We start from the raw sequence: 27,020 nt of genomic DNA on the forward strand, positions 1-27,020 counted from the left end.
TACTACTATTAGCCTACGATTACCAATGTACTAATGTTTCCACAACGACTAGCCTAGTAATTCTAATGTTTCTACTATTAATACTACTCTGGAATTACTAATGTTTCTACTACTACCCCCCTAGTATTACTAATGTTTCTACTACCACTAGCCTAGTATTACTAATGTTTCTACTACCACTAGCCTAGTATTACTAATGTTTCTACTACTACTACTAGCCTACTATTAGTAATGTTTCTACTACAAGTTACTGTTACTAATTTTTCTACTACTATTAGCCTACGATTACCAATGTACTAATGTTTCCACGACTACTAGCCTAGTAGTTCTAATGTTTCTACTATTAATACTACTCTGGAATTACTAATGTTTCTACTACTACCCTAGTATTACTAATGTTTCTACTACCACTAGCCTAGTATTACTAATGTTTCTACTACTACTACTAGCCTACTATTACTAATGTTTCTACTACTACTACTACTACTACTACTAGCCTACTATTACTAAAGTTTCTACTACTACTACTACTACTACTAATGTTTCTACTACTACTACTACTACTACTACTACTACTAGCCTTCTATTACTAATGTTTCTACTACTAGCCTACTATTACTAATGTTTCTACTACTACTACTACTACTACTACTACTACTACTACTACTAGCCTACTGTTACTAATGTTTTACTACTAGCCTACTATTACTAATGTAACAACTACTACTACTACTAATCTACTATTACTAATGTTTCTACTACTACTAGCCTACTATTACTACTACTACTACTACTGTTTCTACTACTACTACTACTAGCCTACTATTACTAATGTTTCTACTACTACTACTACTACTACTACTACTACTAATGTTTCTACTACTACTACTACTACTACTAGCCTACTATTACTAATGTTTCTACTACTACTACTACTACTACTACTACTAGCCTTCTATTACTAATGTTTCTACTACTACTACTACTACTACTACTACTACTAGCCTACTTTTACTAATGTTTCTACTACTAGCCTACTATTACTAATGTAAGAACTACTACTACTACTAGCCTACTATTACTAATGTTTCTACTAGTACCAGTCTACTCCTACTACTGTTTCTACTCCTACTCTTTCTACTCCTCCAGCAGGGTTCAAATACCCCAAAAGTGACATCCAAACCTTCAGGCACTATTGTCAATTAATTTGATACCAATAGAGGCCAAATGCTTTCATGCAGGAGGCAACAGTGCTAGGCTATCAGTAGAGTATCTATAGGGAAATACATTACTACAGTATTAGCAGGATATCAAGCTACTGTTGACCAGAGCCTCAAATGTTATCAAACATTCTATTAATACAGTCTGTGGGACCAGCGGGGAAATTAAGACGTTGGGCAGAAAGACATTTTTAACTTCATAAGCCCGATTATCATATCAAACCCATGTTAATTCAATCAATTATGTATATTCCTACTCTTTCCCATTTATCTCCAGGGCAGTTTCAACTTTCAGGAAATCAAAAGGCTCTGAGACTAAACATCTTGCCTTATTATTCCACTGAACGCCAGATACCATCTTATCTCCCTCGTTCATGCACTCTCTCTGTCGAATCGCAATAACGTCCATAGGGACAACTCATAGAGACCTCTGTACGCTGCGATGCACAATACTAAACAAGGTCTTTTCACACTAATACAGATCATGTACACACACACACACACACACACACACACACACACACACACAAACGTGCACGATGGCACCAAACACACCCAATGAAACGTGATTAGTGTATACTAGCAGTAACCCTGTCCTCCTTCTCATTGTCCTCCTATAACACCAGACCCTCCCGCCATTTCATTAAACCACACACACACTCATATCCTCCCTCCCCAGCCCCTCTAATCCAATCACAGCCCTGGTAATGCACCTCCCGTAATCCAATCAACCAATCAGGGCGACTCCACCATCACGTGACCTCGCTAGACATGTGTTAGCAGTTAGCGCGTTGTGTCGCTCTAATGATATTCCAGCAATGCATTTCCTTAATGCGATTTGGGAAGGCTCAACCCCAGCTCTACCCTAAGCTAACCCCAGTGGATGGCTAATCAGTTTCTAGCATTTTACAGGGAGACAATGATCCTGGCGTTAGCGCCGGCTAATGACAGGCTAACACGATTAGCGCCCCCTTCCCAGACAGAGCCATGGACTCTGGGCCCCGTTCGCCCCACCTCCTGTGGACTCCTCATCCACTTTGTTACATTACTATGGAGCCTAATGGTCCCTTATTAGGAGTTATGGAACAGCGATGGACTGGAAATGAGATGTTCTTTAGTTACATGTACGTGATGGTTAATAGGGTCTCTGCGACTCTCACGGACAACCTAACATACAGGAGGGAAAATTGCTAACAGCATTGATGAACAAAGTTGTCTGACACATACCAAGGCATGTTTGTTGAAATATTTTAAAAGATTAGATGCTAGCAAAAAGCATAAGCTGACGCACACCCAAAATATGTTGTAGAGGTGCTGACTAACAAACGATAAAGACAGTCGCACACTAATTATACTCCCAAACATTTAATGGGTATTTAACCCACGTTTCATCACACAGTGCCTGCCTCAGGGTGCTGTGACACCTCTGTTGTTGGAATGACTGTAAGCTGGTTAGTCTGATAAATCCGGTAAACAACCAATGATTGGTTCACAGGGACAACACATACTCTGTAACAGACACACGCGCACACACACACCATGACCATCACTGCAGCCCTGACACATCAGTGTACACCAGAGACGGCTCCATTTGACCTGTAGCTATCAGTGAGCCGCATCATCAACATGAGCTAATAGGGTAAGCTAATCTGGAGCTGATTGAAAGACATGGGTTAGTTAGCATGTGGCTAACGGCAGTACTCTCAGTGGACTGACGGGGCTTTTAATGGTCACTAACAACACTGAAGGTTCGTGTACGCACCAAACGGAGAAAAAAAACAAAAACAGGGAGGAACAACCTGGACTTATCCAATTGGAACGGCTCATTGTAATTTTCTGATGCAAAATGTTCCGTCACAGTATGCTCTAATGAACAGGACCCTAATATCGAAACTGGACACAAGGATGACCAACATCCTCTGGACACATCACAAATACAATTCTTAGAATTCTGTGGTGGTCTTTGGACCCCTTTGGAAGTTGGTTACATGTGCTTACAGTGTGGCCTACTTTTAAACTGACAGAGTAACCTTAGAGATCTTGGAAGAAAAGCGGTACACTGTTAAAACCTTAACAGCCAACATCAGATATTGATCTCTTCATTGCCAACATTGGCCTTGAGGAGGAAGCATTTGAGATGAAAGCCTGTTCATTCTGCAGTGAATGGAGATATTGTCGATGGGGGGGGGGGGGGTGTCTATATTCATTTATCCAGGAAAACCTGATACACTTCTGGTAATTAAACACAATGACGTGATTTTAACTTACTTGAACTTTGCGTTGATTCCGTCGGCAGCCTTGTGGTAGTTCTCGGTGGTCATCTTGTAGAACTGAGCACTCTGGAGGGAGGGAGAGGGGGAGAGATAGAGATATAAAGAGAAAATGTGAGGAAGAGAGAGAATGAGAGAAAGACAGATAAATGCCAAGTTAGAATCAGATTGGGCCTCTTACATAAAACAGTTTATTCCCAGCGTCCCTGGGCCTTTCAGGTGGCCTTTATTTGCCAAAAGGAAACACTCCAGCTGAGACAAGCCTTTTCCCCCTCACACACACACACCAAACGGCACCCTATTCCACATATAGTGCCCCCGATACGCCCTGGTAAAATTTAGCGCACTATATAGGAAATAGGGTGATATTTGTGACACACATCTGATAGGCATGTACCCTCCACTACTACAATAGCCCATTAAAACTTGATGGATGGGGATATTGAGGGAGCAACACCATTAAGTAGTTGTGCAGGGGTTTATTTTTATAATCTGAGGGAGCGAGCGGTGTGATCGTTCAGTTTGACGTGTGTGTTCGAGAATGTGTCTGTACAGTACCAGTCAAAAGTCTGGGCACATCTACTCATTTGAGAGTTCCTTTATTTTTACTATTTTCTACATTGTAAAAAGTGTTAAACAAATCCAAATATTTTTTATTTGAAATTCTTCAAAAGTAGCCACCCTTGGCCTTGATGACAACTTGGCACACTCCTGGCATTCTCTCAACCAGCTTCATGAGGTAGTCACCTGGAATGCATTTCAATGAACAGGTATGCCTTGTTAAAAGTTCATTTGTGGAATTTCTATCTTAATGCGTTATAGCCAATCAGTTCTGTTGTGACAAGGTTGGCGGTGGTATACAGAAGCTAGCCCTATTTGGTGAAAGACCAAGTCCATATTATGGCAAGAACAGCTCAAATAAGCAAAGAGAAATGTCCATCATTACTTTAAGACATGAAGGTCAGTCAATACTGAACATTTTAAGAATTTTAAAAGTTTCATGAGGACCGCCACAGGAAAGGAAGACCCAGAGTTACCTCTGCTGCAGAGGATAAGTTCATTAGTTACCAGCCTCAGAAACTGCAGCCCAAATAAACACTTCACAGAGTTCAAGTAATAGACTTCTCAACATCAACTGTTCAGAGGAAACCTATATGGTCGAATTTCGGCAAAGAAACCATTACTATTTGATTTATTTTTATTTCACCTTTATTTAACCAGGTAGGCTAGTTGAGAACACGTTCTCATTTGCAACTGCAACCTGGCCAAGATAAAGCAAAGCAATTCGACACATACAACAACACAGAGTTACACATGGAATGAACAGAACATACAGTCAATAATACAGTAGAACAAAAAGAAAACTAAAATTCTATATACAGTGAGTGCAAATTAGGTAAGGAAATAAATAGGCCATGGTGGTGAAGAAATTACAATATAGCAATTAAACACTGGAATGGTAGATCGGCAGAAGATGAATGTGCAGGTAGAGATACTGGGGTGCAAAGGAGCAAAATAAATAAATAAATACCAGTATGGGGATGAGGTAGGTAGATAGATGGGCTGTTTACAGATGGGCTACGTACAGGTGCAGTGATCTGTACGCTACTCTGACAGCTGGTGCTTAAACCAATAAACCAATAAAAGGAAACCAATAAGAAGAGACATGCTTGGTCCAAGAAACACAAGCAATGGATATTAGACTGGTGGAAACCGGCGTGTCTTTGTGAGACACAGAGTAGGTGAATGGATGATCTCTGCATGTGGGGTTCCCACCAGCATGGAGATGGTGTGATGGTGCTTTGCTGGTGACACTGGCAGTCATTTATTTAGAATTTAAGGCACACTTAACCAGCATGGCTGCAGCGATACACCATCACATCTGGTTTGCGCTTAGTGGGACGATCATTTATTTTTCAACAGAACAATGACACAACACACCTCCAGGCTGTGTAAGGGCTATTTTCCCAAGATGGAGAGTGATGGACTGCTGCATCAGATCACCCAACCTCATCCCAATTGAGGTGGTTTGGGATGAGTTGGAAAAGCAGCCAACAAGTGCTCAGCATATGTGGGAAGTCCTTCAAAACTGTTAGAAAAGCATTCCAGGTGAAGCTGGTGGAGAGAATACCAAGAGTGCGTAAAGCTGTCATCAAGGCAAAGGTGGGCTACTTTGAAGAATCTAAAATATATTTAGATTTGTTAAACCATTTTTTGCGTTACTACATAATTCCCAATATGTGTTATTTCAGAGTTTTGATGTTTTCACTATTATTCTACAATAGTAAACACAAAGAAAACCCTTGAATTAGGTGTGTGCAAACTTTTGACTGGTACTGCAGAGGGAGCACCCCCCTATCCACATCGACGGGACAGTAGTGGAGAGGGTAGTAAGTTTCAAGTTCCTCGGCGTACACATCACGGACAAACTGAAATAGTCCACCCACACAGACAGTGTGGTGAAGAAGGCACAGCAGGGCCTGTGGAGGCTGAAGAAATTTGGCTTGTCACCAAAAACACACAAACTTTTACAGATGCACAATCGAGAGCATCCTGTCGGGCTGTATCACTGCCTGGTACGGCAACTGCTCCGCCCATAACCGTAAGGCTCTCCAGAGGGTAGTGAGGTCTGCACAACGCATCACCGGGGCCAAACTACCTGCCCTCCAGGACACCTACACCACCCGATGTCAAAGGAAGGCCATAAAGATCATCAAGGACAACAACCACCCGAGCCACTGCCTGTTCACCCCGATATCATCCAGAAGGCGAGGTCAGTACAGGTGCATCAAAGCTGGGACCGAGAGACTGAAAAACAGCTTCTATCTCAAGGCCATCAGACTGTTAAACAGCCATCACTAACATTGAGTGGCTGCTGCCAACATACTGACCCAACTCTAGCCACTTTAATAATGGAAAAATGTATGTAATAAATGTATCACTAGTCACTTTAAACAATGCCACTTTATATAATGTTTACATACCCTACATTACTCATCTCATATGTATATACTGTACTCTATATCATCTACTGCATCTTTATGTAATACATGTATCACTAGCCACTTTAAACTATGCCACTTTGTTTACATACTCATCTCAGATGTATATACTATACTCTATACCATCTACTGCATCTTGCCTATGCCGTTCTGTACCATCACTCATTCATATATCTGTATGTACATATTCTTCATCCCTTTACACTTGGGTGTATAAGGTAGCTGTTGTGAAATTGTTAGGTTAGATTACTTGTTGGTTATTACTGCATTGTCGGAACTAGAAGCACAAGCATTTCGTTACACTCGCATTAACATCTGCTAACCATGTGTATGTGACCATTAACATCTGCTAACCATGTGTATGTGACCATTAACATCTGCTAACCATGTGTATGTGACCATTAACATCTGCTAACCATGTGTATGTGACCATTAACATCTTCTAACCATGTGTATGTGTCCATTAACATCTGCTAACCATGTGTATGTGACCATTAACATCTGCTCACCATGTGTATGTGACCATTAACATCTGCTAACCATGTGTATGTGACCATTAACATCTGCTAACCATGTGTATGTGACCATTAACATCTGCTAACCATGTGTATGTGACCATTAACATCTGCTAACCATGTGCATGTGACCATTAACATCTGCTAACCATGTGTATGTGACAAATAACATTTGATTTGATTTGTAAAGTGCCCTCCACTAATATTGGCAAACTTAGTAAATATGAGCAAAACGGCTGTGAAAAAAATGTCTGTTTATCCTCTTGGTGTTTTATTAAAAATATTCACAGAAACGTAACCGATGTCTGTTTATCCTCTTGGTCTTTTATTAAAAATATTCACAGAAACGTAATCGATGTCTGTTTATCCTCTTGGTGTTTTATTAAAAATATTCACAGAAACGTAACCGATGTCTGTTTATCCTCTTGGTGTTTTATTAAAAATATTCACAGAAACGTAACCGATGTCTGTTTATCCTCTTGGTGTTTTATTAAAAATATTCACAGAAACGTAACCGATGTCTGTTTATCCTCTTGGTGTTTTATTAAAAATATTCACAGAAACGTAACCGATGTCTGTTTATCCTCTTGGTCTTTTATTAAAAATATTCACAGAAACGTAACCGATGTCTGTTTATCCTCTTGGTCTTTTATTAAAAATATTCACAGAAACGTAACCGATGTCTGTTTATCCTCTTGGTCTTTTATTAAAAATATTCACAGAAACGTAACCGATGTCTGTTTATCCTCTTGGTGTTTTATTAAAAATATTCACAGAAACGTAACCGATGTCTGTTTATCCTCTTGGTGTTTTATTAAAAATATTCACAGAAACGTAACCGATGTCTGTTTATCCTCTTGGTCTTTTATTAAAAATATTCACAGAAACGTAACCGAAAGTATTAAAGTAAAATAATTGAAAGAAAAAATGTATTCTTATCATAAAACAAATATTTTTCTCTAATACACACTACCGTTCAAAAGTTTGGGGTCACGTAGAAATGTCCTTGTTTTCCATTAAAACATACATGAAATGAGTTGCAAAATGAATAGGAAATATAGTCAAGATGATGATAAGGATATAAATAATGATTTTTAATTGAAATAATAATTGTGTCCTTCAAACTTTGCTTTCATCAAAGAAACCTCCATTTGCAGAAATTACAGCCTTGCAGACCTTTGGCATTCTAGTTGTCAATTTGTTGAGGTAATCTGAAGAGATTTCACCCCATGCTTCCTGAAGCACCTCCCACAAGGTTGATAATCACTTCAGTTAAGAACAAACTCTTAATTACAATGATGGCTTAGGAACAGTGGGGTTAACTGCCTTGTTCAGGGGCAGAACGACAGAATTGACCTTGTCAGCTGGGGATTCTAGCAACCTTTCAGTTACTGGCCCAACACTCTAACCACTAGGCTACCTGCTGATTACTGGCCCAACACTCTAACCACTAGGCTACCTGTTGGTTACTGGCCCAACACTCTAACCACTAGGCTACCTGCCTCTAACCACTAGGCTACCTGCCTCTAACCACTAGGCTACCTGCCTCTAACCACTAGGCTACCTGCCTCTAACCACTAGGCTACCTGCCGTCCCATATGGTCAAGCTGCTCCCACAACATCTCAATAGGGTTGAAATCCGGTGACTGTGCTGGCCACCCAATTATAGACAGAATACCAGCTGACTGCTTTTTCCCTAAATAGTTATTGCATAGTTTGGAGCTGTGCTTTCGGTCATTATCTTGTTGTAGGAGGAAATTGGCTCCAATTAAGCGCTGTCCACAGGGTATGGCATGGCAAAATGGAGTGATAGCCTTCCTTCTTCAAGATCCCTTTTACCCTGTACAAATCTCCCACTTTACCACCACCAAAGCATCCCCAGACCATCACATTGCCCCCCCCCCCTCCCATGGTTGACAGATGGCGTCAAGCACTCCTCCAGCATCTTTTCACTTTTTCTGCATCCCACAAATGTAATTCTTTGGAATCAAAACACCTCAAACTTAGATTCGCCTGTCCATAACACTTTTTTCCAATCTTCCTCTGTCCAGTGTCTGTTCTTTTGCCCACTTTAATCTTTTATTTGTATTGGCTAGTCAGTGATATGTCTCTTTCTTTGCAACTCTGCCTAGAAGGCCAGCATCCCGGAGTATCCTCTTTACTTTTGACGTTGAGACTGGTGTTTTGCGGGTACTATTTAATGAAGCTGCCAGTTGAGGACATGTGAGGCGTGGGTTTCTCAAACTAGACACGTTCAACCACCTCTCCCTTTACTGACGCCCCGTCCAACCACCTCTCCCTTTACTGACGCCCCGTCCAACCACCTCTCCCTTTACTGACGCCCCGTCCAACCACCTCTCCCTTTACTGACGCCCCGTCCAACCACCTCTCCATTTACTGACGCCCCGTCCAACCATCTCTCACCAATAATCTCTACTAGCAAATCTTCCAATTAAAGTAACCAACTGAGTTGTGTCAGACCGGCTAAGAGTTCAATATGAATGGCATGACTAGAACTTAACCAGTGTGTTTGAGATTTAACCAAAGTTAGTGCAGACTATCCTTCAGTGGCAGTTTCCTCAATGTCACTGACATTAAGACTAGGATTTAACCAGTGTGTTTGTCTGTGTGTGTGTGTAACAGCGGTTGCTAGAATGTGGTGTTGGTCACTGTGTTGAATACTAAGTGACTAATAATAATAATAATTCATACATAAATAATAATATTAACAACTAAATAAATCACAGCGCTGCCACTAATCAGAACCCTAATCCATCAGGAAGCACAAACGGCCAGTGATTGCAGGGCCAGCGGGTGCACACACACACACACACACACTAGGAAAGACAGAAAAAAAAGCACCTACACGCCTACAGCCTGTGCAGGGAGACAGAGTGGGAGACAGAGTAGCAGACAGTGTAATTTGTTAGGCTGTTGTGTGTGATTAACGAGTGGGGCTCAAATTGTGATTTCCTGCTGTCCTCCTAACTGATTTAGAGTGCAGCAGAGCCCCTCAATCAGTAGGAACGATAGGACCTGACCACCCTCGGGTTGATTTGGGTGCAACACTTCACCAACCCCAAAATCTACTATTTTGGGAGAAAAATACTTCTATTATGATTCAGGACCAATTGGGCTTGATTGGTGTCACACTAAACAGAAATAAGCAGTCTATTTTAGAACAGCCTGCTTCTCGTTGTTTCTAAGCTATAAAATCGGTCCTTTTTGGTCTGCAAAACAGACTTCCTGGACTGTTCACAGAGCACCCTCATCCTTTTGATTTCTATTTACATGCCTGGGAGAGCTTTACCTTGTCTGGTGGTAAATAAGGCCGGTGGGGGTGTCAGAGACAAATGAAGTCATTATGGCTAATGCACTCGGGTGATACAGAGAGGATAGAGAAGAGTAAGGAACAGAACTGGCGTGTCCAATTAAAAAGCCCTCTCCACCATTTTTAATGAGCAAAACAAAAGCGCTTCGTTAATGGCTATCTGTTCCCTGGCAGGGAGGCGAGGGGAAGACCCCGCTGCGTTGGACGGCCCAGCGGCTTGTTACTAAAGGAATGACTAGAGGGAGCGCCACCATATAAAACCCTGAGACTGGCAAACATGGGGACTGACATGGGGAAACAGGGGGACGGCGGCCTGTTGAGTCCATCCCTCTAACATCCTAGGGACGGCGGGAGGCACCGCGGAGACATGATAGACGGCTAGCTCTGCTACGGTGAATTAAGGACTCAGAGCGTCACCGCCAGCCGCTGTAACGCCGCCAGCCTCTGTGACGCTGCCAGCCGCTGTGACGCCGCCAGCCGTTGTGACGCCGCCAGCCGCTGTGACGCCGCCAGCCGTTGTGACGCCGCCAGCCGCTTGAACACCGTCAGCCTCTGTAACACCGTCAGCCCCTGTAACACCGCCAGCCGCTGTAACTTTTCTTAGCCACGTGCTTCTACATCTGCATTGCTTGCTGTTTGGGGTTTTGGCAGGGTTTCTGTATAAGCACATTTGATTGATTGACTGATTGTCACTGTTAGCCATTTCACATCAAAAGGTATACATCAGGGACATGTTGGCTCCCAGGTTGCTCTGAATGCAGAACTTTTCTCTATGTCAGGTTAGGCCCTTTGCATGTGTGTGTGTGTAGGCATGCATGTGTTAGACTACAATGCTTGTATCTCTCACACTCTCTGAGGGTCAGTGTGTGTGTGTGTGTGTGTGTGTGTGTGTGTGTGTGAGAGAAAGAGAGAGAGTGGGGACAGCTCCTGCTGTGTCGTCCTATCTGCTGATAATGCAACAGTAATTAAATGAGAGAGAAAGGAGAGCGAGAGAGAGAAACACACACACACACACACACCCCTGGCTCCCGCTGCTACACACCGTGACTGAAGGACCTGACTGATAATGTCCTCACTGCACTTCTACTGCAGTCCCCCAATAATGTCACTACTCTCACTGTGACTTATGGCTGCCAACACCCCATCAACTGGAGCTGGCCTACTGTGTGAACTTGTTGACTTGACCGGTTAAGGGAACATCCTGGCCTACTGTGTGATCTTGTTGACTTGAGTGGTTAAGGGAACGTCCTGGCCTACTGTGTGATCTTGTTGACTTGAGTGGTTAAGGGAACATCCTGGCCTACTGTGTGATCTTGTTGACTTGAGTGGTTAAGGGAACGTCCTGGCCTACTGTGTGATCTTGTTGACTTGGAAGAAGTTCCTATTATGTGATGGTTTTAGACAAGTTATTCAGATCCACTTGAGTTCTGGATCAGAGCAGCTGCTATTGAACTAATATGCAATGTGTTCACATCTAAAATGGTTTAGTTAGGGGAATGGGGAGATCGTACATTTGGCTTTGGAGGGTAAAAAGTAACTAGAGCTGCTGTTGCTGAGAAGGACCAGCCAACGGACCAGACCAGCCAACGTTTAAGACCACACCACCGATTCCAGCAGGTAACACACCTTGTTGCTCTGTTGTCGTTCGTCCCACATACATTTTAAAAGTCCTTTAAATGATTTGGTCTAGTCTTTCCACTGCCTGAGTCTCAGTATGATGCAGACTCACAGAAGGCGTCGTTGAAAAGTAAAAGACACATTGTCATGCCACGACTGCAGATGCTTCTGTTCCCAGGTAGAAAAAGTATTGATCAGGTGGTGAATAGGAGCTATTACTGAGACTAAACACTCCATCTCTCTTTCATACAGGAGTTTTACTTTACTTCAAGGACTGTGAGGTGGCAATTGTAACGGTGATTGTCCCCACCAACGCGGGGCGAGAGGAAAATCCAATTCCATCAATAGACATGGACTAGAGCGAGCAAAAGAGATGAAAATGAAGAAGAAAAACGTGAGATGAGCAAGAGAGAGACAAAGAAAAAGGAAAAACGAATGAGAGGCTCATTCTCAACACGGGGAACTGAAAAACAGGGAAAGACAAAGAGAAAAAAACACACAGAGTGCAGATTGTTAAATATGAGATTGTTTTACAGCAGATATTGAGTGAAAATGTAATCTATATATATATTGTTTTCAGAGTCAATTTGGCCGCTGTGGCCAATGAGCACAGCCATGGTGCGCTGAGCTGTCCAGGCCCTGGTGATGGCCTGTCACTAGGAACCCTCTGATGAATGGCTGTGTTGAATTGAAAGAGACATGTAATATATATCAGACTTTTATTCTCTCTGTGTGCGTTTGGTTCGGAGGGTGTGTGTGTGTACGGGAGAGAGAGAGAGAGATGTGAGGAGAAGAGAGAGCGAGAGAGCGAGAGAGAGAGGGCTAAAGGTTATGACAGAAGAATATGAGCGAGTGACAGAGACAGCAGGAGAGAGGGAGATGAAAGAGGTAGGAGACCAAGACAGAGCTGGACAGAGATTGGAAAGGAAGAATAGAGAGGCTGTTAAGAAGATTCTAACCAACAGCAACTCCAGCAGTTTCCCTGAGCGATTCACAGCAAGACAACATGCAATACGCCCGCCATTGATCCACAAGTCACACACAGAATAACACAAACTCTCATAACGACACACACAGAATAACACAAACTCTCATAACGACACACACAGAATAACACAAACTCTCATAACGACACACACAGAATAACACAAACTCTCATAACGACACAAACACATAATACACTCACCTTTGTTTTCCAGACAGTTCTAGTCTAGTGTGCCACCATTTCAGTGACCTTGAAATAAAATACCCCCAATGAAGCTATCCAATAAATGACCCAAAACAAGCATGTATGCTGCTTGTGCAGTGCCTTCAGGAAGTATTCACACCCCTTGACTTGAGTTTGATTTGACAACATTCTGTTGTGTTACAACCCGAATTTAAAAATGATTTAATTTAGATGTTTTTCCTCACAGTACCCCATAATGTCAAAGTATAAACATGCTTTTTATTTTTTTTAATAAATTAATAAAAAAAGGTGAAATGTCTTGAGTCAATAAGTTATGGCAAACCTAAATAAGTTCAGGAGTAAAAATGTGCTTAACAAGTCACATAATAAGTTGCATGGAATCACTGCGTGTGCAAAAACAGTGTTGAACATAATATTTGAATGACTTCCTCATCTCTGTACCTCAGTGGAGCGGTGAATTTCAAACACAGATTCAACCACAAACACCAGGGAGGTTTTCCAATGCCTCGCAAATAAGGAGACCTATTGGTAGATGGGTAAAAAGAAAGGAATAATAATCAGACATTGAATATCCCTTTGAGCATGGTGAAGTTATTAATTACACTTTGGATGGTGTATCAATACACCCTTCAGGAAGCCAATGGTGACTTTAAAACAGTTAAACGGCTGTGCTAGGAGAAAACTGAGGATGGGTCAACAACATTGTAGTTACTCCACAATACTAACCTAAATGAGAGTGAAAAGAAGGCAGCCTGTACAGAATAGAAATACTCCAAAACATGCATCCTGTTTGCAATAAGGCACTAAAGTAAAACTAAAGAAATTAACTTTAAGTGTTACGTTTGGGGCAAATCCAACACATCACTGAGTACCACTCTTCATATTTTCAAGCATGGTGGTGACTGCTTCATATTATGGGTATGCTCGTCATCGGCAAGAACTAGGGAGTTTTCCAACAGACACTGGGAGACAAATTCACCTTTCAGCAGGACAACAAACTAAAACACAAGGCCAAATATACACTGGAGTTGCTTACCAAGACGACATTGAATGTTCCTGAGTGGCCTAGTTACAGTTGTAGCTTAACCCAGCTTGAAAATCTATGGCAAGACATGAACATGGCTCAGCTGGTAGAGCATGGCACTGACGACGCCAGCTGTGGGTTTGATTCCCACGGGGGACCAGTATGAAAAAGGAAGGAAATGTCTGCACTCACTACTGTAAGTCTCTCTGGGACAGACTGTCTGCTAAAATGACTCAAATCAACAACTAACGTGACAGAGCTTCAAGAATGTTTTAAAGAATAAATGTGTAAATATTGTACAATCCAGGTGTGCAAAGCTCTTTTGACAGACCCAGCAAGACTCACAGCTGTAATCACTGCCAAAGGTGATGCTAACATGCATTGACTCAGTGGGTTGAATACTTATCTAATGAAGATGGTGTTTCATTTTTCATAAATGTTTTACAAATGTTAGAATTATTCTTCCATTTCGACAGTGCAGAGTATTTTTTGTAAAATGTTGAAAAGAAAATGACAATTAAATCCCAATTTGAAACAACAAAACATAATAAGTCAAGGAGTGAGAAGACTTTCTGAAGGCTCTGTATGTGACAGGTCCGTGAAATGGAACAAGCATTTGGGGCCGGTGGCATTGATCATATTTATACCGTTCTATAAATGTATAGGACTGAAGCTCACTGGTGTTCAGCACATCCAGTACCCTGTCCCCTCTTCTCCCTCCAGTCCCCTTTCCCCTCTTCTCCATCCAGTCCCCTGTCCCCTCTTCTCCATCCAGTCCCCTGTCCCCTCTTCTCCATCCAGTCCCCTGTCCCCTCTTCTCCCTCCAGTCCCCTGTCCCCTCTTCTCCCTCCAGTCCCCTGTCCCCTCTTCTCCCTCCAGCCCCCTTTCACTGCCTATCCCTCCCTCCCTCTCAACCCTCTATCCACCCTCTCCCTACCTCTCTTTTCCCCTCTCCCCCCCCTCATCCCTCTCTTTGTCTCCCTCTCCTCATGATGTGTGAAGGTGATTTGTTGTCACAGCGTGGGGATATTGAGCTGGGACCATATAGCTGATGGATGACCACCTGTCGGGTCAATAAGAGCTTACGTTAGTAGTAGCACTAGACTCAGATCAGTTCTATGATCACAGCTCCCACTGGATCCCACACACAGCAGCATGGCACCAACTGTTCTCCAGTCAGCTGGATTTCTCATGACTTTCATCAACTCATCTCTGCTCATGTCTTCGTGCCATCAGCATTGCAGCCTTTACTGTGTACTAGTCTTGTAGTAATCTAACAACCAATCTAACCAACATTATTCCAATGTTTTCAATCAAACATTGTACCAGATAAGGATAGTCCACAATGGCCTTAAAATAAAGCTAAAACCAATTATTCTGTAGTCACTGTGAGAAAATGTCTCCCCCCTAACAGTTTAATTCTGTTTTCTCTTATTCCTACGAGTATCATCACATGGACATGGGCCTATAGTATATCTAACTACAGGTTTATTATGTTGTTGCTATAGTATATCTAACTACAGGTTTATTATGTTGTTGCTATAGTATATCTAACTACAGGTTTATTATGTTGTTGCTATAGTATATCTAACTACAGGTTTATTATGTTGTTGCTATAGTATATCTAACTACAGGTTTATTATGTTGTTGCTATAGTATATCTAACTACAGGTTTATTATGTTGTTGCTATAGTATATCTAACTACAGGTTTATTATGTTGTTGCTATAGTATATCTAACTACAGGTTTATTATGTTGTTGCTATAGTATATCTAACTACAGGTTTATTATGTTGTTGCTATAGTATATCTAACTACAGGTTTATTATGTTGTTGCTATAGTATATCTAACTACAGGTTTATTATGTTGTTGCTATAGTATATCTAACTACAGGTTTATTATGTTGTTGCTATAGTATATCTAACTACAGGTTTATTATGTTGTTGCTATAGTATATCTAACTACAGGTTTATTATGTTGTTGCTATAGTATATCTAACTACAGGTTTATTATGTTGTTGCTATAGTATATCTAACTACAGGTTTATTATGTTGTTGCTATAGTATATCTAACTACAGGTTTATTATGTTGTTGCTATAGTATATCTAACTACAGGTTTATTATGTTGTTGCTATAGCATATCTAACTACAGGTTTATTATGTTGTTGCTATAGCATATCTAACTACAGGTTTATTATGTTGTTGCTATAGTATATCTAACTACAGGTTTATTATGTTGTTGCTATAGTATATCTAACTACAGGTTTATTATGTTGTTGCTATAGTATATCTAACTACAGGTTTATTATGTTGTTGCTATAGTATATCTAACTACAGGTTTATTATGTTGTTGCTATAGTATATCTAACTACAGGTTTATTATGTTGTTGCTATAGTATATCTAACTACAGGTTTATTATGTTGTTGCTATAGTATATCTAACTACAGGTTTATTATGTTGTTGCTATAGTATATCTAACTACAGGTTTATTATGTTGTTGCTATAGTATATCTAACTACAGGTTTATTATGTTGTTGCTATAGCATATCTAACTACAGGTTTATTATGTTGTTGCTATAGCATATCTAACTACAGGTTTATTATGTTGTTGCTATAGTATATCTAACTACAGGTTTATTATGTTGTTGCTATAGTATATCTAACTACAGGTTTATTATGTTGTTGCTATAGTATATCTAACTACAGGTTTATTATGTTGTTGCTATAGTATATCTAACTACAGGTTTATTATGTTGTTGCTATAGTATATCTAACTACAGGTTTATTATGTTGTTGCTATAGTATATCTAACTACAGGTTTATTATGTTGTTGCTATAGCATATCTAACTACAGGTTTATTATGTTGTTGCTATAGCATATCTAACTACAGGTTTATTATGTTGTTGCTATAGTATATCTAACTACAGGTTTATTATGTTGTTGCTATAGTATATCTAACTACAGGTTTATTATGTTGTTGCTATAGTATATCTAACTACAGGTTTATTATGTTGTTGCTATAGTATATCTAACTAGTGGTGTATTATGTTGTTGCTATAGTATATCTAACTACAGGTTTATTATGTTGTTGCTATAGTATATCTAACTACAGGTTTATTATGTTGTTGCTATAGTATATCTAACTAGTGGTGTATTATGTTGTTGCTATAGTATATCTAACTACAGGTTTATTATGTTGTTGCTATAGCATATCTAACTACAGGTTTATTATGTTGTTGCTATAGTATATCTAACTACTGGTTTATTATGTTGTTGCTATAGTATATCTAACTACAGGTTTATTATGTTGTTGCTATAGTATATCTAACTACAGGTTTATTATGTTGTTGCTATAGTATATCTAACTACAGGTTTATTATGTTGTTGCTATAGTATATCTAACTACAGGTTTATTATGTTGTTGCTATAGTATATCTAACTACAGGTTTATTATGTTGTTGCTATAGTATTTCTAACTACAGGTTTATTATGTTGTTGCTATAGTATATCTAACTACAGGTTTATTATGTTGTTGCTATAGTATATCTAACTAGTGGTTTATTATTCTGTTACTACAGTGTTTCTAACTAGTGGTTTATTATTCTGTTGCTACAGTGTTTCCAAGGGAGAGAGGTTGCAGGTGAAAACAGTGTTGATATTGATCTGCTATTCTTCTTTAATGATTTATTGATGACCAGACTAGTCAAGCGTCATTAAAGAAGACCTCTCCACTTCACGACTTCACAGAGACACTACCATACTCCAAGTAACTGTCAACTGTCCCAACTGTCCATAGGACCAGGAACAACACCTGGCTCTAGCATTTGGTAAACTAATAGTTTGACCACCAACTCCTTTAGGGTCGTCTTTGGCTGCTGTGAAGGTGTTGGTACATCCAAATTGTTGCTCTATTATTTCCCAGCTTGAAGAGATGTCTTACGGAGTTGAGTGAGCTTGTCGGTAGGGAGACAAATCTTTTAGCAGACAAAGTGTTTGACCCCTGTTCCCACCACTACGATGCAGATTGTGTGTGTGTATGTGTGGGCTTTCTTATTCATTAGAGTGCATATCTGACTTATTCCACTATGACATTGTACAGAAGGAGCCAAACCGGTTGGACCCCTATTCCCTTCATTAAAGACACTAACCCAACTGGGAAACGTGTGAAGACTAATTGTCAGATAGATTTTAGGGGACAAACTTCTACAAAGCAAAGTATTAAACCTCCCCTCCCTATCTAGAGGGGACAACACATTGGGAAACAGCTTGGGGGTGTCAGTTTAAGTGGACTAAACAAGGTATTTGACCCCTCGTACCCTCCCTAGGGACATATCTGACTGAGAACAGCAGCATGGTCTGTCTGTACAGGCCAGGTCTCACACTGTGTGTACGGTGTGTCTCTCTCTCTCTCTCTCTGTGTGTGTGATTTGACCTCTCATCTTTAGCAGGAGGGGAAAAAAGAGTGCAAGAGATCACACTGGCAGCAGCGTGAGGTTTCCACTTGGAGGATGGATACCAAGGCCAGTTTGACAGCAGTGGCAGAGAAAAAGGGAGAGAAAGTGTTAAGATGTTTCCCCTCATCTTTAGTCTGATAACACCGTAGGGGCTTATGGTGTAGAGCGAGAGGGGGGAGGGAGGGAGGGAGGGAGGGAGCGAGCGAGGACGCAGAGCTGCAGAGAAAACTGTTTCTCTATCAAAAGTTCCCTCAGGCAGCAGAGATGGTGTGAGGTGTGATGCAGACTCCGTATGGTGTAGTGTGTTACAGTGTAAGGCTGAGTGGAGTGAAACAAGCTGTTTTAAGTAGGGTGTATGCTGATGAGATATAATGTGCTGTGTAGTGGGCTGTATAGAGCACTACTGGATAATGTGCTGTGTAGTGGGCTGTATAGAGCACTACTGGATAATGTGCTGTGTAGTGGGCTGTATAGAGCACTACTGGATAATGTGCTGTGTAGTGGGCTGTATAGAGCACTACTGGATAATGTGCTGTGTAGTGGGCTGTATAGAGCACTACTGGATAATGTGCTGTGTAGTGGGCTGTATAGAGCACTACTGGATAATGTGCTGTGTAGTGGGCTGTATAGAGCACTACTGGATAATGTGCTGTGTAGTGGGCTGTATAGAGCACTACTGGATAATGTGCTGTGTAGTGGGCTGTATAGAGCACTACTGGATGCTGTGTAGTGTACTAAGTAGTATGCTGGTTGATAGTGTTCCCTTACCCTGTCCTCCAGCCTGGCAACCTGTTCCCTGTAGAAGGCATCCTGTTTCTTCAGTTCCTGGTCTCTGAGCTCCAGCTGCTTGGCCTACACACACGAAAGAGAGAGGAGAGGGGAGAGAAGAGAGATCAGAGGAGAGAGGAGAGAAGAGAGGAGACATTACTAGAGCATTCAGTCAACCATGGACACAGAAGAGACACAGGACACACTCGGGATAACTCAGTCAACAGCAGTTACAGGGGATAGAGAACACAAAAATGGACAACACACTTTCCATTACCAGAGCCATGAGTGGATGTGGACGTGGGGTATTGGGGCATGGGTTATTGGGAAGTGATGGGGGATGCCAAGAGACAGCCCTCTCACTCATTGCCTTCTGCTACTTTCAAGGACATCGGTGTGTGTGTATGTGCATCTGCAGAAATGTGTGTGTGTGTGTGTGTGTATCTGCAGAAATGTGTGTGTATCTGCAGAAATGTGTGTATCTGCAGAAATGTGTGCGCGCGTGTGTGTGTGTGTAGCCACACTGCAGTCTGACAGGGGAGATAGCATCAGACCAGGACAATGGAAGGCCTGCTCTCTTTATTTATGACCCTGTGATACCAGTACTGCTCTTTTCTACAGTGACCTTCAATAAACACCCATCTGACTCCAGCTGATCTCCCCTATGATACAAGACTGTCAGCTCTGAGGAAATCAACTTCAGAGCCTACACAAGGCCCTATACACTAAACTGCCAGAGGAATATATATATAAATATAAGAGAGAGAGAGAGAGAGAGAGAAATGGGGTGCGAGAGAGAGAGAGAGAGATGGGGTGCGAGAGAGAGAGATGGGGTGAGAGAGAGAGATGGGGTGAGAGAGAGAGAGATGGGGTGCAAGAGAGAGATGGGGAGAGAGAGAGAGATGGGGTGCGAGAGAGAGAGAGAGAGAGATGGGGTGCGAGAGAGAGAGAGAGAGAGATGGGGTGCGAGAGAGAGAGAGAGAGAGATGGGGTGCGAGAGAGAGAGAGAGATGGGGTGCGAGAGAGAGAGATGGGGTGAGAGAGAGAGCGAGAGAGAGAGAAAGAGCAAGAGATGGGGAGCTCAGCGCTCCAGTCTTACCTTCCGTGTAATCTCCTGAAGACAGAAAGCATTTAAAGAGAACGAGAGGAAGAGAGAAAGACAGAGCAGAGTGCTGATAAAACGTTGAACATCTTCAAAATGACATTTCAACTGGTTAAGTATTCAAACGCTGGGAGTGACTGACCGCCACAACGCTTTATGCTTGAGCAAACACAAACTCATGTTTACTCACTCGCTCTCCATCTTTCACACATAGATGTAGGATCTTCATTTGATCTATAGTCACAGCTAAAATAATCCCTGTGAACGTTTAGTCCATAACGTTGCTGGATTGGTGGTTAGGCTATTAGCTGGACAAAAGTAGGCTACATGAAAAGTGCAATACTGTTAATATAACCGTGTGTTAGTGTGGGTTTTCAGTTAAAGCTGCAATAAGTAACTGTTCCTGTCTTCACCAGGGGTATTCAACTCACCCTAGGAGAGTTGGAGCCTGCTGGTTTTCTATTCTATCTGGTCACTAACTCCACACTACTGGTGTCCCAGGTCTAACATCAGTCCCTGATTAGAGGGAAACATTAAAACATGCAATGGAACTGACTTCCAGAGCTGAGTTTGAGGCCTGTATACTATACTTGCTCGTTTTGTCACATAAACTGAACTTGGACGTACTATGAGAATTTTAGACACCAGGAAATGGCGGAACAATTTCTGCATAGAGCATCTTTAATTTATGGAAATCACGAAACTCATCTGCATTTCCTGCAAATTTTTAGCAACAAAATAGTGATTCAATTAAGATCCTACATCTATGTACACATTGAAAGACATACGGACTAACTGAACTGAACTAAATTGACTGACAGAAAGACTGAACTAAATTGACTGACAGAAAGACTGAACTAAATTGACTTGAGCTGTGCTATGCGTGACTGTTAGAAGACGGGCTCCATGAAATCTAATAGTGTACTGGGCAGCCCAAACGGTGACCCTGTGTGCCAAAAATCTGTCTCCCTTCCACAGCTCAATCAAGCTTGAAACAGAACATCTCTGAGAGGGGCGGGTAGGACTTTGTATCACCATGATTACAGATGGAGAAAGACAAAAGAAACACACGCCCAGACACAAACATGGCTCAGACACGTCAACACACACACTGATCCCAAACATACACACAGCAGAGCAGCTGTACTCACAGAGTGGGGAGACAGAACTGTGTAGTAAAAGGGAAACTAAAGGGACATTAAAAAAGGGAGGCAGTGACACAAATGTGTCCAGGGATTTTGTTTTTCTTCTCTGTGTGTCTGATCCTGTAGCAGGTGTTAAGAGTTTCTCTTTGGACTACAGTAGTTCATATGGTCTAACTCAGACAACACACACACACACACACACACACACACACACACTGCACGCTGTCAGGATTTCTTCCCACTGATTAACCCCATTCAGTGGCCCTAAAGATAATCTAATCATACTAAAGCCCAAACAATGGGACAGCCTTCCATGACCACCAATCCACTTTTGTTCCCCTAATGAAGAGGCTGTAGGGGGAAGAGAGGGGGGGGGGGTGAAAGTGGAGAAAGAAAGAAAAGGGAAGCGAACTTGAAAAAGGGAAGAGAGAATGAAAAGGGTGGATAAAAGGTGATTTATCATAGTGAGCCGTCAGGCTGGCCACCGTTCCTCTGACATGTGGCCCTCAGTGAGCCGTCAGGCTGGCCCTCATAGTGAGCCGTCAGGCTGGCCAACATTCCTCTGATATGTGGCCCTCATAGTGAGCCGTCAGGCTGGCCACCGTTCCTCTGACATGTGGCCCTCATAGCGAGCAGTCAGGCTGGCCACCGTTCCTCTGACATGTGGCCCTCATAGTGAGCAGTCAGGCTGGCCACCGTTCCTCTGACATGTGGCCCTCAGGAGGGACAGAGAAAGAGAGGAAGTTGTGAGAACAAAGAGAGCAAGAGAGAGAAAGAAATAAAGAGAGAGAAAAGTAAAGACCAAGAGGCAATAAAATAGACAAATCCTCTCATGTTTGGGACCATGTCCAGGGCTGGTTTCCCAAAAGCCTCGTAGCACTAAGATCCTCTTAATTACTAATCTAAATGGATGAAAGGTGATCTAGGTGCTACGATGCGTTTGGGAAACCAGCCCTGGACATTACACCAAAGTAGAAGTACTGTAGTTACACAAACTTTTCTCATACTGTCTGCATCTGGCTGACAGAGCAGGCCTTAGAGACCCTATCGTCAGATTAAACACATCGTTTAGGGGGCTGAACGTCTCGCTGAATATCAATTAGCTGCCGGCAAATAAATAAGCGGCAGCCATGTTTTTTAATTAGCATAGTGCTGCAGTTTGGCTGCTGTGTGAAGGAAGCAAAAATGCAAACAGTGTGTGTGTGTGTGTGTGTGTGTGTGTGTGTGACACAAGCACAATGTGCTGTGTCAGGAGCCGACTTTCATTCCAACTCCCTCACTCTTTAAAGACTTCTAAAGGAAGGTAAAGAGCAGGAATAGAAATAACTGCAGCATTGAGAGAGCTCAGAGTGTTGGGGAACGTGATGATGGAGAACTGCATTACCTCATAAGCATGCACACACAATTTCTAGTCAGGATTCATACGCTCTCCCAACTTTTGCACACCCTGAAAGATAACTCACTCGGTTTAGCTACAATTACAGAACTAATTAACATATCGCTTTGCCGACATCCTTGAATATGATGGCATTGCAAACAAAGCACACTAAAATGGAACCACTTCTTCCACAACCTTCTCTCCGTCTTTGACCCAACCTGAGCCTGTCTATGACTGGCCCCATCCCTCACTACATCATAATCAATGCTCTCTCACTCAGGCAGCCCATCTAAATGACCGGTACAACACACAGGTCAGAGTTGCACGGTGGGGCCCATACATCACAGAGCTGCTTGACAGGGCCAGGTGACAAACTCATTCTGATGCGGTGCACTGTCCGCTCCAGCAGGCAAAGGGTCAGGGGTCAGGCCAATGTGACCGCTGGCTAGTGTCAAATGGCTGAGGAACAGAGGTGGTGTGAGGGAAGTGAGGGAGGGAGGAGAGGGACAGAGAGAGATTAAGGGAGAGAGAGAGAGAGGGTGTCCAGTGCAGGTCAATGAATATGGATGAACATGGCAGAAAGAGAGGTGAATTTGAGTTGTCAAATTTGGACGAGGTGAATATTGAAGACGAGTCAATCAATAACAAGCAAGCAGTGCCGGCAAACAACTTCACTACCACACACACACTTCATTCACCATGCACAGACATGCATACACACACACACACTTCATTCACCATGCATACACACACACACACACACACACACACACACACACACACACACACACACACACACCATTCACTAGACATAAATCCACCCACCCACACTTCATTCACCATGCACAGACATGCATACACACACACACACACACACTTCCCACACACCATTCACTAGACATAAATCCACCCAACCACCCACACACACACAAACCACCTCCTAAACCCAATACGCCACATCACCCACCACTATCTTTAATGGTATCGTCCACAGATCAAATCAAAATGATGGCAGAGGATACAATGTCTCTCTTACTGGCAGCATTACAGCAACATATTACACTGAGTGGCTCTTAAACATCAGGAGAGAGCAGCCCTTCTGTTAGGAGTCCATTGGCTCTCCCCACTAGTCATTCTACCACCTTGCTAATTAGACTTAAGAGGCAGAGTTCTACAGAGGAGCAGTGAAGTTCATCGCCAGCTATTACTCTCTCTAGGACAGGTTATATAGGACACCTATAATGATGGCAGATATACGATGGCCTGTAATCAACGGAAACTCCCTTTTCCCCTCACACACACACACACACACACACAAAGGAGAGTTACATTTAATTCATTTCTCGATATATGCAAGCACGCCACGGATGCCAGGCGCGCACACACACACACACTTTAACGTCATCGAGGTGTGGCAGAGACCCCCAGGCCTAAGTGTCTGTCCCACCGTGTGTATCTGTCTGGAGCAGTGAGTAATGGATAAGGATGCCTCTGGAGGTCAAAGGGCAGACCTGGGCAGGACAGAGGGCGTGTGTGCTTTTGTGTGTGTGCTTGTTTAAAGATGCTCATCACTCATAAGTCACTAGCTCAATGGCTGTGAGTAGAGCTCACATTAGGCCTGGTCTACAGCAGCTGTCCTTAAATCACTGATGGGGGCTGATAGAAAGATGTTACCCCCCCACCCCTGGTCTCTCACCTAGACCCTGCTGCCCCTAGTGTCTATGTGACATTAAGATCAATACAGACCACAGGAGGCTGCGGAGGGGAAAACAGATCATAATAAAAGATAGCAATGGAGCAAATGGAATGTGTTTGACACACAGTAACAGACAACAGTTTGGACACACTCTCAACGGTTTGTCTTTACTTTTAAGACAAAGCTGTCAAGGCAAAGGGTGGCTACTTTGAAGTATTAAAATATATTTGGATTTGTTTAACACTTATTTTTTAACACTATTAGTGTTATTTGATAGTGTTGATTTCTTCACTATTATTCCACAATGCAAAAAAATAGTAAAAATAAAGACATTTTTAAAGAGAAATATGTGCCTTGGTATTGATAGAGGACTGCTTTTCAGCAAGGTGCCGTGTTCCTACTGAACACCATAACTAAAACATTCCACTAAAACGTCTAGGCTAGTTAGGAACATGACTCAATTCATTTCCATCCATTTGGAATCATTTAAGGAATATCACTAAACTGCTCATGCTTGGTAAAATGATCAATATTACATTGATTCATTAGCTGATCAGCAGCTCGTGTTGTAAACCGACTGATTGATAATCCTGACTGATTGATAATCCTGGCTGATTGATAATCCTGGCTGATTGATAATCCTGGCTGATTGATAATCCTGCGTTTGAGTTGCCTTCATCTCCGTCTCGGCTCCCCTGGGGCTTGTGGAAAGGGGGGGGGGGAGAACCTCAGGAGGATCCTACCCATCTGTCACTTTCAGCAGGCGCTAGTGTCTGAGGAGGCCCTGGTCGTTCATTACCTCCATGGTCCTGAAGTGTGGACAACAACCACACAAAGACCAAACTAGAGCCAGGGCTCTATGGAGCCATCCACAACAATGGGGAGAAAAAGACACGAGGGATACAGAGTGGTGGGAGGCAGAAAACTCCCTGGTTATGTCTCAAATGGCAGCACATCCACCAAAGAGTACACTACTTTGGACCTGAGCCCTCGTGGAAAATGTAGGGAATAGGGTGCCATTTGGGACGCAGGCCTTGACCTGAGTGTAGAGGACACACTGTGTGACGTGAAGGAACAGGTTTACTGCCTTCAGAGGACAGACTCCCCTGGGGGACTGGGAACAACAGAAAGAAAGAGGGGGAAAACAATCCGGAGAGGGTCAAAGTGATGCAGGGAGGGAAGACAATGGAAGGAGTTGCAGGAGAAAGAAAAAAAGAGAGAAAGAGAAAAGCAAATGGCAAAAGAGATGGATGTGGAGAATGTGCTGGTGACATTGGGACCTCCCACTGGTGCTGCCGATGCAGCAGCCGGCCGGCCGGCCGCTACAACAGACCTCCGCTGGCCGGCCGGCCCCTACAACAGACCTCCGCTGGCCGGCCGGCCGCTACAACAGACCTCCGCTGGCTGGCCGGCCCCTACAACAGACCTCCGCTGGCCGGCCGGCCGCTACAACAGACCTCCGCTGGCCGGCCGGCCGCTACAACAGACCTCCGCTGGCCGGCCGGCCCCTACAACAGACCTCCGCTGGCCGGCCGGCCCCTACAACAGACCTCCGCTGGCCGGCCGGCCCCTACAACAGACCTCCGCTGGCTGGCTGACTGCTTCAATAGACCTCCACTGGCTGATGTCGTAGAAATATTGGTCCAATAATATTTCTCAGATACCGGAACTTGTGAATTCAAAAGAGACTTTATTACAAAGTAACAAGCCGAGCTGGTCCATGGATCAACTGTCTTCCCAGCCTCGGCACACTCCTTTTATACAGTTTTCATCCTTAAATCACATAGTTACTCCTCTTTATGTTAATGGTCAATTATTTTTTGCTTCGCGCCACTATTGTTCCCACACCCTAAATTCTTCGAGGCAGGCTTTTTCCTGCCTCAACAAATCACTGAACCAATTATATTTGTGGCGCAACTGACAGTTTGGTTTTAAAAATTATAGGGGCCTCTACCAGGCTGCAGTCACAAGTAAATTCATTATATAGATTATATCAGCACCCACCAGGCTATAGTCATAAGTACATTCAGGTGTGGTTACAGGTTCCTTTAAAGCTTTTAATGATTCTGTTTCATTACATCATTATTTCACAATATGCTACTGAAAAATCACCATACTGATTGCTTCAATAGACCTCCACTGGCTGGCTGTCCGCTTCAATATACCTCCACTGGCTGGCTGGCTGACCGCTTCAATAGACCGCCACTGGCTGGCAGGCTGACTGCTTCAATAGACCTCCACTGGGTGGCTGACCGCTTCAATAGACCTCCACTGACTGGCTGGCTGACCGCTTCAATAGACCTCCAC

The 27,020-nt window shown here is 42.7% G+C and overlaps 1 protein-coding gene across 7 annotated transcripts in view; it reads right to left on the reverse strand.

The window, feature by feature from the left end:
- LOC139378420 (MICOS complex subunit MIC19-like) overlaps positions 1 to 27,020 on the reverse strand; it is a 120,280-nt gene that overhangs the window by 33,211 nt on the left and 60,049 nt on the right. For 3 of the 7 annotated variants that reach the window (XM_071120576.1, XM_071120579.1, XM_071120578.1), the window contains exons 6-8: positions 20,492 to 20,506; positions 19,393 to 19,476; positions 3,489 to 3,559 (exon numbers count right to left, since the gene is read on the reverse strand). In XM_071120576.1, coding sequence (XP_070976677.1) covers positions 3,489 to 3,559; positions 19,393 to 19,476; positions 20,492 to 20,506 — 170 coding nt within the window. Of the gene's footprint in view, positions 1 to 3,484; positions 3,560 to 19,392; positions 19,477 to 20,491; positions 20,507 to 27,020 lie in introns of those variants that run through there. The other 4 variants (XM_071120581.1, XM_071120577.1, XM_071120580.1 and 1 more) reach the window with 2 other exon arrangements.

Source organism: Oncorhynchus clarkii, chromosome 21, assembly GCF_045791955.1.
Source record: "Oncorhynchus clarkii lewisi isolate Uvic-CL-2024 chromosome 21, UVic_Ocla_1.0, whole genome shotgun sequence".
NCBI lineage: Eukaryota > Metazoa > Chordata > Actinopteri > Salmoniformes > Salmonidae > Oncorhynchus > Oncorhynchus clarkii.